Here is a 13,319-nt window from a genome sequence, read left to right as displayed (position 1 = left end):
CCACAATACAGTACAGTACACCGCAGAGAAATACCATGACTCAAAGAGTCCCTGAGCGGTCCTCTTCTCCATTAACCGCACCCGTCTACCCCCCCCCCTCTAAGGATGAAGCACCATAACAGCAGCCGTCCTCTTGGACTATCATAAAGTAAACACAAGCGCAGAGGCCCCCCTTCATCCACAACTAACCCCACTTTAACAGGTGTGTTTCATCAGGAAGATGACCGCTTCTGGCTTCTTTGAGTCATGGTATTTCTCTGCGGTGTACTGTACTGTATTGTGGCACATTGACTGCAGTAAACGTCAGCTGTTTGTGAATGTTCATGACTTGCGTTTCAGGTGAAGGGGAAAGAGGTGAAGGAGGGAAAGGAGAAGACGGGAGCCGCTAATGGACACCAGTTTGTCCCAGCGACTCCATCCGGTCCCGCTCTCTGTGTGGCCTGCGACAAGCCTGTTTCTGGAAAGGAGCTGCTGCAGTGCTCCAGTAAGCATCTTACTGTCAGCGCTGTAGTTGTGTTTATGTCCCGCGGCGGCTGAACTGTTTTAGGGTTTGTTTAAAAGCTCTTCGCACGTGCCGCCTTGCTGTTTTTCTTCACTCGGCAGCCATCTGGACTCTGATTCCAGAAACGTTGTCATTTGGTTTGTTACCAATCATCTGATGAAATTAACTGGGATTTCATTTGTTTTTTTCCGTAGACTGTTTCCTCAATGTCCACAAGAACTGTCGAGAGTGTGTTGCAGCCTGCGGCAAGGTAACACCAAGCACTTCATTTCATCTCAACACCAACAAGCACAAGTTATGAATTAATTCAAATAATAGTTTAAAGGGAAAAATTCAACCTGTCAAAAAACAACACAAACAGTGTAGTGTCCTTTTTAAGATATTATTATTTGCAAGAATGTCAAGAGTCATGCTTGAGCTTCTCTCAAATGTCGCATGGTTTCACGAGTCAAACGAGGAAGAAAGTCTTGTTCCACCATTAAAGGGCCACTCCACCAACTCTACACATATAGGTCAGTTTATCTGTCACAGTGAGCGTTACTCTACCTGTGAAAACAGGCGAATAATATCTTCTGTGGCTGGGGAGGAGAAAATATCTGGTTATCTCAGCTTGAGCTTGGAGACGATACATTTGTAACAAAAAGATGCAATAGATGGCATTATGGGAAAACGTAGGTTCGTTATTGGTGCTTGATCTATACTAAGGACTACTAGTCAGAATATCTTGGCCACTGCTGCTTCAGCTTCAAATGTTCTTTCTAAATGATTGTCTCTCGCGAATCTTCCAAATCTTCGGAAGTGTAATATCACTGGAGAACCCGCTTTAATCGATCAAAATGCAGTTACATGACGTGTATTTTGAAATAAAGGTGCCCTGGAACAAATGGGTTGAGTGCATTCCCTTCCTCCTAAAACATTTGCCAAGCCAACTCTGAAGATATTTAAAATCATACATTAGTAGAAGGGAGAAGCATGGGCCAAGGAAGAACCTATTCGATTTTGGCACAGATCCGAATCACACGCCAGATATACGCTTTTCTTTTTCACTAATTGAAACGGCCTTGGCGGAGGTCTGCGCTCTCCAACTGCCCCTTTGGTTTACATCCATGTTTACCAGCTTGCAGTGTTCTTTTTAACTTCCTTTTGTTGGCGCAGTTGGACTTCTTTTTTGGCGCAATGAACAGCAGAACAGCGTCGAACCAACAACTTGCGACCGATTGTAAGCGTCCTTTACCACCAGTGGTGAAAAGCTCCACAAGTCGCCTTTAAGTACACAATTAACACTCCGTGGTCTGAAAATCTGTCTCTCTCGCGTTGTCACTCTGCTACAGTTATTGTTATTCAAACTCTGAATCAAAAAAGTTCACATATGGTCTCAAAATCGCTGGAAATTAGAAATCTCCATGTCCAGCGGTGTGAGGCGCGTGCCGTGCAGCGTTAGCGGCGACATCCCCGGTTCAAATCCAGCTTTTTATTATTGCAGCTCATTCCCTCCGCCTCTGCCTGTGTTTCCTGCCACACTCGCCTGTGCCGTCTCATAAAGGCGAAATGCCAAAAACAAGATATAAATCAGCGACAGGCTGAAAAGGAAGCGGGTACAACAGGAAGACTCAAATTCCAACACTTGGTGACAAAGGAACTCCCGGAATGTGTTCGAACATGTCAAACCGACGACGTATAGCAAAATGTGCCTTCGATGTTTTTGTTTGGACATAAATTGACTCCGGTGTTGACTGAAGTTGTCTCTCTGCAACTACAACAGCTTCACATTCAAAGCACCAAACGCTGAGAGTTACAGCTGCTGATGTGATTATGTGTCTCCTCAGAAGCTGCAGGAGAGGAATGTGTTGCTGCTGAAAAGCAAGAGCTCGTCTCTCCCACACAGTGAGTCAAATATTACCCCCCCTCCCCCTTCTCTCCTGTAATGTGTCCTCCCTTGGTCCTTGATTAAGTTTTTACCTGTCCTCCCTGGTGTCCCCTGTTGTCGATTAGGAATCCCATTGCCCCCCCCCCCCCACTACTTGTTTGCCTTTCCGTGGTAAAAAAAAGTTACATTTTAATCCGTCTCAGTGGGGGATCTGCCTGGATTGTCCTTGTGTGGGTACACAAGGAATTCCTTGACATGAAGCTCTGTGTCTTCACCGTCCGAGTGTTTGATGTCCGACAAAGATGTCAAGTGTCGAACCCAAGCAGCGTCCATTACGACAGCATCTTGTCACAACTGGCAGGCCGCGTGCCCAGTTAAACAATGGCATCTTGTCACAACTGGCAGGCCGCGTGCCCAGTTAAACAATGAGAGAGGCCTGCGGACGTCCTCACAGCTTTTATTATTGGGTTACTGCCACACTCGGGGACGACATGGACGTAAAGAAAGCACGATGGCATTTGAAGTATTTATTTGTGGAAGGGGAAAGTGTGACTAATTCCTCTTCCTTGCTCTTTTTTTCCTGGTCTGTCCTCCAGACTCTGTGAAAGACAACTCTCCGGCCACCGTTTTCTCCTCCTCGTCTTCACTGCCCACAACGACCAGGGAGAAGAGAGAAACAGTCACCCCTCTCTCCAAAAGCTTCTCCATCTCTATAGACAGCAGGTAGGATGGCAGTGTTACCATTGTGTATCAGTACGTCCATCTTAAGGTGGTTCTAACCCACCAAAACTGATTTAAGTCATCTGGATTACAGTATGTTGGGATATCTAATTCCAAGGAAAACACTTGAAACGATGTGATCTTGAATATCAAACTGGAATCAGTTTTGAAATGCTGACGTAAATAAAACCATAGTTCACAATCATGCACACCCATACAAACATACTCTTTGTCCTAAAAAAAAACAAAAGAACATTGTAACTCACTAATTTTGTGTCTGTGCAGACGGCTGAGCGATGCAGCGGGGGTGGACAGTGAGTGTGGGGTGACAGCTTGCACCTTGGCTGATGAGGGAACACCGGTCACTGCGACTCCCCCATCCGCCGAGCCGCTGATCGCCACGCAGGGTGAGAAAGACGAGCTTATCACGTGATTGGTCCCACCTAGACAAATTTAACATTGAGAATTACTGTAGAGTGGATTTAATAATAATAATGATAATGTAGTGGCCATTTGTCAGAAAAATCTAAACCAAACATAAATCAAAGCGCCACTGACACGCAGGCAAAAGAGTTCATTGTCCATCCAGGATTCTGTGTTTCTCATGATGTATTTAACAAAACAAAGAAACAACTGTCGCTGTCTCTCCTGCCTATGGTTAAAAAAACCATAGGCCCACCCCGGTGCATGCTGGTCCTGTACTACTCGTATATATATAACCGCAGGTGTCCACAGTGTTACCCAATTCATAAACAAGCAAAAAACGAAGTGTGCTAAACAACGAAAAATGTAACATCTAGAATAATTAAACAATACTACTTATGGATAAAATAACTAAATACTTACATCAAATACATGGCTCCTACAGATAATATCATTATCATCATCATTAATGATGATAGTAATAATAAAGCTGTATTGCACCTTCCTAAAAATAATGTCCAAAAATGCTTTACATACAATGAAACAAAAGGCAGCAACAATATGAAATAGAAATAAACACACACCAACAAATAAAGGTTAAAAAAAAAGAGTTAAGAACAGATCAAAACTTTGCCAAAACTGAAACATGCATAGGGAGTGATTCACATAAAAGCCTTTTTATAAAAGTGTGTTTTTTGAAGGGATTTGAAAGATGAAACTGTTTTGGCTAGCTTAATTTCCTCAGGCAGTTAGTTCCAAACTACAGGCGCCCTAAAGGAGGAAACGCAGTCCCTATTAGTCTTGAGCCTGTTGCCCGTAAGAACAGCCATAAGAGCCTCACATGAAGATCTAAATCTACGTCGTAAAGAGTCCATCAGTATAGGAGGGGGCCCGGCCTCTCTGTGCTTTAAGCACAATCGGTAAAGTCTTGCTGTCAGCCAGTGCAGGTATGCAAAGTCTGGGGTCTCTACGTTTAGTGCCAGATACAAGCTTAGCTGCATCATTTTGAACAGGCTGGAGACGAGAGATCCATTTTTTTGACCGAGGCAGGTAGAGAGAAGAAAGACATGGTTCATCGTTTCCTGTCCCACACAGATGCCGTCGACGCTCCTCTCATGAGCGGCCTGTCCGCTGAGCTGCTGGGACTCGAGGTGGAGTCGTGGAGTCTGGCAGTCAGCCCGGAGTTCTGCAGGCAACACGACAGGCACACCATTAAACGGCAGGAAGTCATTTACGGTGGGACAATTCTCCTGAATATTGGGTATATATGGGTGGAGCCAAAGACTCAAGTGACTTGACTGATCTATATATAATATCGATTTTTTTTTTTGAAGGAACTGAAGCAGTTATGAAGCCACTTGCTGTTCCACTTAGATTCAGACAGACATTGGTTTGCCTTTAGGGATCCCTTAATCCCCTCTCATTGCCCCCCCCCCCACATAGAGCTGATGCAGACAGAGCTGCACCACATTCAAACCCTGACGGTCATGTCGGGGGTGTTCCGGAGAGGCATGCTGGAGGAGCTGCAGCTCGACTGTGACTGCGTGGCCCGGATCTTCCCCTGTCTGGACCCTCTGCTGCTCTTTCACAAAAACCTCTTCGGAGCGCTGCTGGAGCGCCGACAGGCGGCGGCGCAAGCCGAGAACCCCCACAATTACCTCATCCATCAGATCGGGGATATTCTGCTCCAGCAGGTCGGTTCAGACGGTTTCATGCACATAAACTGCGCACAGACACGCGCTTCTGATCGACCTCTCACGGCCTCTCGCTCAGTTCTCAGATGAATACGCCGAGGAGATGAAGCAGGTGTACGGAGAGTTCTGCAGCCATCACACCGAGGCCGTCAACGTCTTCAAAGAGCTGCAGCAACAGAACAAAAAACTGCAAAACTTCGTCAAGGTAAAGCGCCTGCTTCCAGACCTCTTCTGCTTTTTAAATAAGCAGGTTTACAGTAAAATGTGGAGGATTGAACGGGTGCTCATTTAACCTCTCTGCTCACAGCAACAGAGCAATAACACTCTGGTGAGACGGAGAGAGGTGCCAGAGTTTATCCTGCTGGTCACTCAGCGCATCACCAAGTACCCAGTGCTGCTGGAGAGGATATTACATTACACTCAGGGTATGTCGGCTCTGCTGTGTCCCAAACGAAACTGTAAACATGTGCAACTCTTAAGCCTGTTACATATTCTGTGGAAACGGCAACACAAAGAGCAAGGCAAGGGACATCTTTTATGTTCTTGCATAGCAAAATGGTCTAAAAGTTGTAACACGATTTAACTATTTGCTGCATGTTTCAGGCCAGACTATTGCATGGAAAGTAATACGCTATATAGAGACTATATTAACTATAAAAAGAGAGATTTCCTGTGTTCAACATCGTACTTAACTAAAATATCTTTTTGCAAAGTGAGAGAATGCTTTTTTTATTTTTTGCTGGATGCTTGAGAATGATATTTACTTTCCATGACTCGTGACAATTAGCAGTTAAGGAATAAAGAAAGTCAATCTCTATAAAGTTGCTAAATAAGCAGAGAGCTGGCATGTGCTTAACACTTTTCTTTATGTACCTGTGTTGAGTGTTATAAATTAAAAAACAGTTCATTTGAATGCCACACCTCTTTCCCCTCCACAGAGGGAAGTCGGGAACACTCTGACCTGTCGAGTGCCCTGGCCCAGATCCGCGCCGTTATCGCTGCGGTGGACCTGACCGTGAATAGGTACGAGAGGTGTCAGGAGCTGCAGGAAGTGCTGGCCCGTCTGGAGAACAAGAGCTTTGCCAAGCTAAAGAACGACAAGGTGTTCCGCAAACAGGACCTGCACAGCAAGCACAGGGATCTGCAGTATAAAGGGCTGGTCTACTGGAAGACTGCCACAGGACGTCTAAAAGGTGTGCGTGACCCCCATCTGTGCCACGAGATCTTTTGAGTTTAACTGAGCACCAATCTACATGCATTTCTTGTCTCCCCCTTTTCAGATACTCTGGCTCTCCTGCTCACAGATGTTCTGGTTTTCTTACAAGAGAAAGATCAACGCTTTGTGTTTGCTGCTGTGGTAAGAACTCTTTGAAATAAAGTAAAAAACATCTTGTCCAAGCTGTCTACTCGTATCTCCCCCTCCTTTATATCTGGACCGGTTTTATCTGCTTTTTCAGGACCAGAAGCCTCCTGTAATCCCTCTGCAGAAGCTCATTGTTCGAGAAGTAGCCAACGAGGAGAGAGGGATGTTCCTCATCTCCGCCTCCTCAGTGGGACCGGAGATGTACGAAGTCCACACCAACACTAGAGACGAGAGGAACGCGTGGATGAGACACATACGGCAAGCTGTGGAGAGGTGTGTGTGTGTTAAGTTTACAGTGTTTGTGTGCGCCTGGTTTATGTGTGTAAGTTCATGTTCGCGTGTCACCTGTCATCTAACCTACTGGTCTTACCCGGCAGTTGTCCTGAGGAAGAGGAGGAGGAAGAGCGAAGTGCCGAGGCAGAGGAGGCCAGGCGAGTGGCAGAAGTGAGAGTTCAGAAGATCGCCAAGTTCCAAGGTGAGAACACTTCCCCCCCCCTTCATCAATAGAACCACAAAATGCTTCCTGAGTCCTGATCTCGGTGTTTGTTGTGTGCAGAGACGCTGTTGGGTCAGGACCAGCAAATCTGCAACAGCCTGGAGGAGAAGTTACAGCTCTACGCCGAGCTCACGGAGTTAACTCTCCGCTCGCCAGAACCCGTACTACACCGCCATCTGCTGGTACAACCGGACACGGACGGTGAGACGCCACGACAGGCCTCGGCACTGCTCACCGCTGCACTCAGAGAAGGTAAGAGCGTGGCTGTGTGGCCAACGAAGGGTTGAAGGGCTGTGTGATGCAGCAGTGTCACTTCCTGTACTGGACATATTTAACAAGCCTAATCATGGCTAATGATGTCACTGTGATTAGTGACTAACCTACATGAGAACATGAACCTCAATGCATCGTGCTGGCAGACAATTTTTTGTCAATCATCACATTCAACAGCATTTCAAAACACATTTTAAAATACCAAAAAAATATTTTGTTGGACATTCAAAATCATACGCTGTATTAATCACTTAGCACATCTAACCTTATATCATTTTATATGAGCCCTTCCTGAAAAGGAGTGTCTTAGCAACATTATCCCTAATGTGCAAACCAAATTACAAATCGCACCACGATTACCACGTAATTTGAGTTTGAGCTCTAATCCACTGAAATATGACAAAACTCCTGTGGGGGGGGCGTGCATGACTTTTAATCAACTAAGAAGCAGCTTTGCAAAGCTCAACAGCACATCATCTGTTTTAATTAAACTTACAAACTTCAATAGGACGACTCTGCACATTTGAAACATACGATATTGTAGGAAACAACATAAAAGTTCGACTTAGTAACGTTTTTTTAAACTATATGCTATACTGTAGGTTTGTGTTCTTCTCATTGTTGGTTGGCATTTGAACATCAGACTCGCAGCAACACTCTCACGAGTTTTTCTCCCTCTGCAGCGGAGAACATGATCACCATTCTGCAGAGTCGTGATGGCCTCGTTGTAAAAAGTCCGAGCTCTCCGGTCCGAGGACCAGAGTGCTGCAGCTACAACAGCCACGGGAGCAGCATTCAGGAGTCTCCCTCTGAGCGTGAGTCATTCAGACTGTCTTTTTGTGATGCTTGTCCTTCACACTACTTGATCTTCACCCGATACAGGTGAACCACATTGCCAAAAAAAAAGAAAATGTGTAGGCGGTGACATTTACTTCTCGTTGCCCCGCAGCGGATTATCTGAGCACGCTCAGCATGAGCTCCGCCTCTCCCGGATCAGACGGCGAGCTGACGGGGCCGGACGGCGTCCTGTGGAGCCCGGCTGTCGAGCTGAGAAGAGGAGACGCCAAAGGGACGCTGCTGAAGGTTCAACCGCCATACCTCCTCCACAAGCAATGATCAAATAAACCTGCATTATCGTTCACTCTGTAATATCACTGTTTTCTGCAGGTGGCAGAGAGCGTTCAGAGTCTGACTCAGCTCCTCTACAGTCTGCAGGTGAGGAAAGACACGCAGGTGCTGAATGCACGAGTGACAGGGTTAGTGACTGGAGCTTGATCAGGTGTCTCCTCTTTGTGTTGGCAGGCCGCCGTGACCGTCCAGGACAGCTGCTATGAAGTCCAGAAACTCCTCCTCCAGGAGGGAGAAAGACCTCAGCTCCGAACCCTCACGTCCCTCCAAAACAGTTTGGTATGAGTCACCTAATAGTTATGTTAAAATGAATATGTCTTTACCACACGCATAGCAGTGAATGTTTTTTTAGGAAGTTCTGTTGCCTCCTTTTTGAAACGATGACAGGAAATGTTGAACCGGTTTCCATTGTCGTCCAGGAGCAGGAGAAGCAGAGGAGCGTTGATAAGAGGAAAGAGGAAGTAGAGAAGAGGGGTTCAGAGAGGAAGAAGGAGGAGGTGGATGAGGTGCAGAAACTTCACGTGAAGCTGAAACAGGTGCAGCATCGTTGGGACAAAGAGTGTCTGGCCAGAGAGAAACAACAGGTAGGCCTCGTGCTGACGCGCTCTCATTTGTCTCTCTTCTTTTGCCTTTTCTGCCTCTTTCCGTAGTTTGGCATTACACAAATACAAAATGTTGCGGTTAGCATTGTGCACGCCCACATCTTTCAACTGTGCCAGTTTCTGATCTTATCGCATCCAAATGCAAGCTGGCGCAGGTAAAAAGTTGATATACTCCTCTTTCGATTAAGAAATCAAATTCTAGAAACAGTTAGACAGATTCTGATGCAGCTTCATCAGCGTAAAGAGTGAAGGATCTCACATAATAACAAGACCTATGACCTGAATGAATGAATTCACCTCCCTGATCAGATGTGTTTAGATATCATCAGTTTGTGACGTGCAGTGCTGCTCAGATGTTATTTCCGTTATGAAATGTTGTAACTTCCTTTTCCCTTTAACCACAGCTGGGAGGGTTTTCTGCCTGTACTTCTGGCTTACTGGCTACTTTTCTAAACATCTGCAGCACATCAACTTAAATATCTTACATAAAATGCAACATGCGGCAGCGATGCATTCTTGTCTGTCGGTGTTACGGTTGGCGAGTAAATTGGAGTCTAAAGACGGTATGAAAGGGTGCGTTTAATAAAGAACCTCAAACACACTCATTGTAGATGTACTGTGTCACAACATCACGATGCCACACAGCATCAACACACCCCACGACAATCACAATTTACTTACTTTTTGATTATATGTGGAAGACATGAAAATGTGATGTTTTAGATCGCTGCGACATTATCTGCGATCATGCTCAATTTATTGTGTTATTAGTAAGAAAGTATCAAACTAAATTTGTATAGCACTTTTTTTTAATGTGAAATGTTTTTCATTACCCCGTGTGTTTCCCAGTGCGAGCAGGAGAGCGAGCTGGAGCAGCGGGAGCAGCAGTGCCTCCTGGAGGCTGAGCAGCTGCGCTGCGAGCGCGAGGAGCTGGAGGCTCAGCTGCTGGAGTACCAGCAAAACCTGGACCGACTGAGGGAGGGCCAGAGGAGTGTGGAGAGGGAGAAGGAGAAGATCGGAGCCCAGCAGATGCTGCTGCAGCGCTGGAGGCACCACCGCCAGAGCAGCCTGCCCGTGACGATACCGCTGGATGGATACAAGGTAACGGAAGGGAAAGGAGAGACAACGGTACAGGAATGAATGAAAGCAACAAAAAAAAGTAAATAATAATTGGTATTGTTTCGACGTCCCAGGTGTCCAGCCACAGCCGCTCAGGCAGCCTGGATGGTAACTGTTCGGTGTACGAGAACGAGGCTGCCCTGATTGCCTCCCTCCAGCAGAACCACCTCCGCCGGCCCGCCAACAACAACCAGCACCAGCACCTGCGTCTGCTCTCCGCCCCGCCGACGAAGAACCGCGACAGCCCGCTGCACAGCTCCAGCTACGCCGCTAACCTCGGCCTCAGCACCAGCCTCGGCCTCAGCGCCAGCCTCTACAACAGCCTCAACACCCTGCTGAGCCAGGCGCACGGCAAGCAGCCTCCGGATGGTCAGAAGTACCCAAACCACGGCAACAACCACGGCGGCCCCCGGCCGCAGAACAACACCACCCAGCCCTTCAGCAGCAGGGTCACCGCACAGCCGCACGGGACCAACAGCAGTAAGTGTGCTCATGCCCCCCTCCCCCTCTAAATACAGTGTGCTGCACAGTTAGTGACAGTTAGTTTCAGCTCGGCTCAAAAAATGTTTCTCCCTCTAAAACACGTTGTTGTCCCTCTCAGCAGACTTCAGCCCGCCGTTGGACAGGCACTCTCCGGGTCCCTGGAGGTCAGAGGTCACCGGTCACAGACTCTATGAGGACGACTACTCCACGTCTCCCTCTCTCACCCCCCTCCTTCCCCCGCAGGCCTACCTCTCCCTCGAAGGACAGAACGGGGAGGAGGGAGGCGAGGAGAACATTGTTTATCTCTGAGAGCCTCCTGAGCGGTTGATCTGTTGCTCGTGTGCGTTTGTTACTCAAATAAGGGAAGAGGGAGGAAGTATACACGGATACAAGTGTGCCTTTATCAGCGTATGTGGCGGCCATTAATCGTTCTCTTCCTGCCTCCTGAAACCGTTGTGCCTTTTTGCGAACCGAGTCTTTGTAAATCAGCTTTGACACGCATGTCTTTTTTACTCCTACTCTGATTCTTTTTAGTATCCTTTGCACTTGTTTGACGGCAGAGGCACATTCGTACCCCGAACACTGCGACCTAAAGCACCAGGATTATCAGGACAGAAGTATTTAAAAGCACTTAAAAGAAAATGGAGATATTTGAGAAGCCAATTGAGCCCTTCCCCTAAATGTATAGAGTGCGGTTATCTCTCCATGTGATCTTAAATGATATTTATAAGGGATTGTGAGCATCTAAAATACATTAAATGTATACTGAAGTTATTGTATGAATATTAAATATATGTATAGTTTTATGGAAAGGCTACCTATGCACACTGTGTTGGAAGAGGAATTTATATTCCGATGATTATTATTATCATTATTATTATTTCATTCACTTAAGTGCCAAAAATCTTGCTATCCGATACTGTAAGTGATTTGTGTTTTCCGCTCATCTTCTTTTCTGATAATTTATTGTGTGTAAATTGCTTCACGTACTGTCGACATTGATCATATTTTTGTTGTAATCCTTGTAATCAGATTTGTGCCATATTAATATTGTGCTGTCTATAAAAAAAATGATCGTATCAAACATCTTTGTTTTTCTGTGTATTTTGCTCCACCTTCAAAGCAACATCAGTTTGACATTTACGCACGTCTCGTTGCGCAACACTCTTAGTAGTTGCAGGCAGGCTTCCTTTAACCATCGACTCGTGGGACTTTCAGTTGGTGCGTGTGTGCAGCGAGTGTCACTCTGTGTCTGCTTTTTTTATGCATGAAGAGGATGCCAAGTTCCAGAACACACTTCATTAACCTGCTTTGGTTGCAACTAATCTTTTCTATGGATCTCAGGGGAGGCTGCTTGGACACGGGTGAGTTTTGTTCAGCATCTCCAAATTATACAACTCCTCCAAATGTGTCCTGTAACTTTACGTGTGTGTGTGTGTGCCAGTTTTGCAGCCCCTGAGCCCGAGCATTAGTCATCCGCGGGTCAACAGCGACGGGCGAAGCCTCTCTGTGAGCTGGCGGGTGAACCACAGCAGCTTAGTGGGCGACGTTTACGAGATCCAGATCGGCCGCGCTGAAAGCCACGCCGTCATTTACACCGTGAGTAGCCTGCTGAGGGATTTGTCGTCTGGGTTTTGGGCTGTTTAAAGGCTCTGCACAGTTGCAAGTTGTATGGCATTATCCTACTTTTTAACAGCATTCACTGTACAATTCTTGCTTCTTTTTTTTGTTTTGTTATTCCAGAGCAATCTGAGTTTATCGTCCGTGGATTCCGATGAATACGCATGGACGTGGACCTCCGATGTGCCTCTGGAGTGTGTGGATCACTCGGTCAGGGTGCGACAGTTCTATAACCGGTCCGTCCCGAGTCCCTGGAGCGACTGGGTGACCAACTATGGTGAGACGACGCTACCCTCGGTGTTTAGTAGAACTAAACCCAAACGCATATTGTGTCGAGCTGTTTCACTGATAAGATCTTGACAGTGATCGGGAGTGAGGCCCCCCATCCTTTTTTTTTTTTTTTAAACTTCCCTTCCATTGATCTTATCCTTTATCAGTGTCTCTCAACTGCTGCATGTCTGTTGCAATGCACATTCTACTTCTTTTCTATTGGGGGGTGATTAGAGTTCAGTGGCCCCCAGAACGTGCCAAAGGGTTATAGATGCAGCCCCCCCCCCCCCCCCGGCCAGATCCTCATGACCCTGCTCTGTGACCTGTAGGAGCCCAGGCACGTCAGGATAAGACCCAGATCTTCCCGTCCCAGCGGGTGCTGAGGGAGCACACCAGTGCCGTGTTCTGCTGCGTTCCCCCAAGAGGAGTCGGTGTTACCGGCATGGCCTTCAATAACAGAGGATACCCTCTTTACAGCGTAGGGGCCACTGGAGTCAAGGCCATAACTGTGCATAACCTGACCATCCCAACAACATCCATCAAGGAGCTTTTACTCTCCTGCAGCGACGCAAGAGGCAAGATCAATCACACCCGGAACTACATAAGTTGTGAGTTTGTATTATTCATATTTATATTTACATTCTTGACTTTTCTTTTTAAATATCATTTTTCCAAAGAACTATTACATATACAGTTGTGTGAAAAAGTGTTACACTGTTCCATGTTTTTTGCCATTTGTGGATAATGGCTCTCACTGTG

At 46.5% G+C, this 13,319-nt stretch overlaps 2 protein-coding genes across 12 annotated transcripts in view; both read left to right on the top strand.

Moving 5' to 3' along the window:
* LOC116388341 (rho guanine nucleotide exchange factor 28-like) overlaps window positions 1-11,754 on the top strand; it is a 37,957-nt gene extending 26,203 nt beyond the window's left edge. For 9 of the 11 annotated variants that reach the window (XM_031856083.1, XM_031856089.1, XM_031856087.1 and 6 more), the window contains 22 exons: window positions 340-484; window positions 697-752; window positions 2,329-2,386; window positions 2,966-3,092; window positions 3,375-3,496; window positions 4,608-4,748; window positions 4,956-5,206; window positions 5,286-5,411; window positions 5,514-5,631; window positions 6,145-6,399; window positions 6,487-6,563; window positions 6,664-6,842; window positions 6,947-7,044; window positions 7,126-7,317; window positions 8,022-8,153; window positions 8,288-8,421; window positions 8,506-8,553; window positions 8,641-8,745; window positions 8,886-9,050; window positions 9,918-10,169; window positions 10,262-10,667; window positions 10,789-11,754. In XM_031856083.1, the coding sequence (XP_031711943.1) occupies window positions 340-484; window positions 697-752; window positions 2,329-2,386; window positions 2,966-3,092; window positions 3,375-3,496; window positions 4,608-4,748; window positions 4,956-5,206; window positions 5,286-5,411; window positions 5,514-5,631; window positions 6,145-6,399; window positions 6,487-6,563; window positions 6,664-6,842; window positions 6,947-7,044; window positions 7,126-7,317; window positions 8,022-8,153; window positions 8,288-8,421; window positions 8,506-8,553; window positions 8,641-8,745; window positions 8,886-9,050; window positions 9,918-10,169; window positions 10,262-10,667; window positions 10,789-10,979 (3,378 nt within the window). In that variant the 3' untranslated portion in view covers window positions 10,980-11,754. The remainder of the gene's footprint in view (window positions 1-339; window positions 485-696; window positions 753-2,328; window positions 2,387-2,965; window positions 3,093-3,374; window positions 3,497-4,607; window positions 4,749-4,955; window positions 5,207-5,285; window positions 5,412-5,513; window positions 5,632-6,144; window positions 6,400-6,486; window positions 6,564-6,663; window positions 6,843-6,946; window positions 7,045-7,125; window positions 7,318-8,021; window positions 8,154-8,287; window positions 8,422-8,505; window positions 8,554-8,640; window positions 8,746-8,885; window positions 9,051-9,917; window positions 10,170-10,261; window positions 10,668-10,788) is intronic. The other 2 variants (XM_031856082.1, XM_031856081.1) reach the window with 2 other exon arrangements.
* A 74-nt stretch (window positions 11,755-11,828) lies between these two features.
* osmr (oncostatin M receptor) overlaps window positions 11,829-13,319 on the top strand; it is a 7,455-nt gene continuing 5,964 nt past the window's right edge. The window contains exons 1-4 of the mRNA XM_031856092.1: window positions 11,829-12,034; window positions 12,115-12,269; window positions 12,414-12,567; window positions 12,890-13,168. Of these exons, the coding sequence (XP_031711952.1) occupies window positions 11,938-12,034; window positions 12,115-12,269; window positions 12,414-12,567; window positions 12,890-13,168 (685 nt within the window). The 5' untranslated portion in view covers window positions 11,829-11,937. The remainder of the gene's footprint in view (window positions 12,035-12,114; window positions 12,270-12,413; window positions 12,568-12,889; window positions 13,169-13,319) is intronic.

This window comes from Anarrhichthys ocellatus, unplaced genomic scaffold (assembly GCF_004355925.1).
Source record: "Anarrhichthys ocellatus isolate YVR2014 unplaced genomic scaffold, GSC_Weel_1.0 scaffold17, whole genome shotgun sequence".
NCBI classification, from domain to species: Eukaryota; Metazoa; Chordata; class Actinopteri; order Perciformes; family Anarhichadidae; genus Anarrhichthys; species Anarrhichthys ocellatus.
This window is presented reverse-complemented; position numbering and strand designations above follow the sequence as displayed.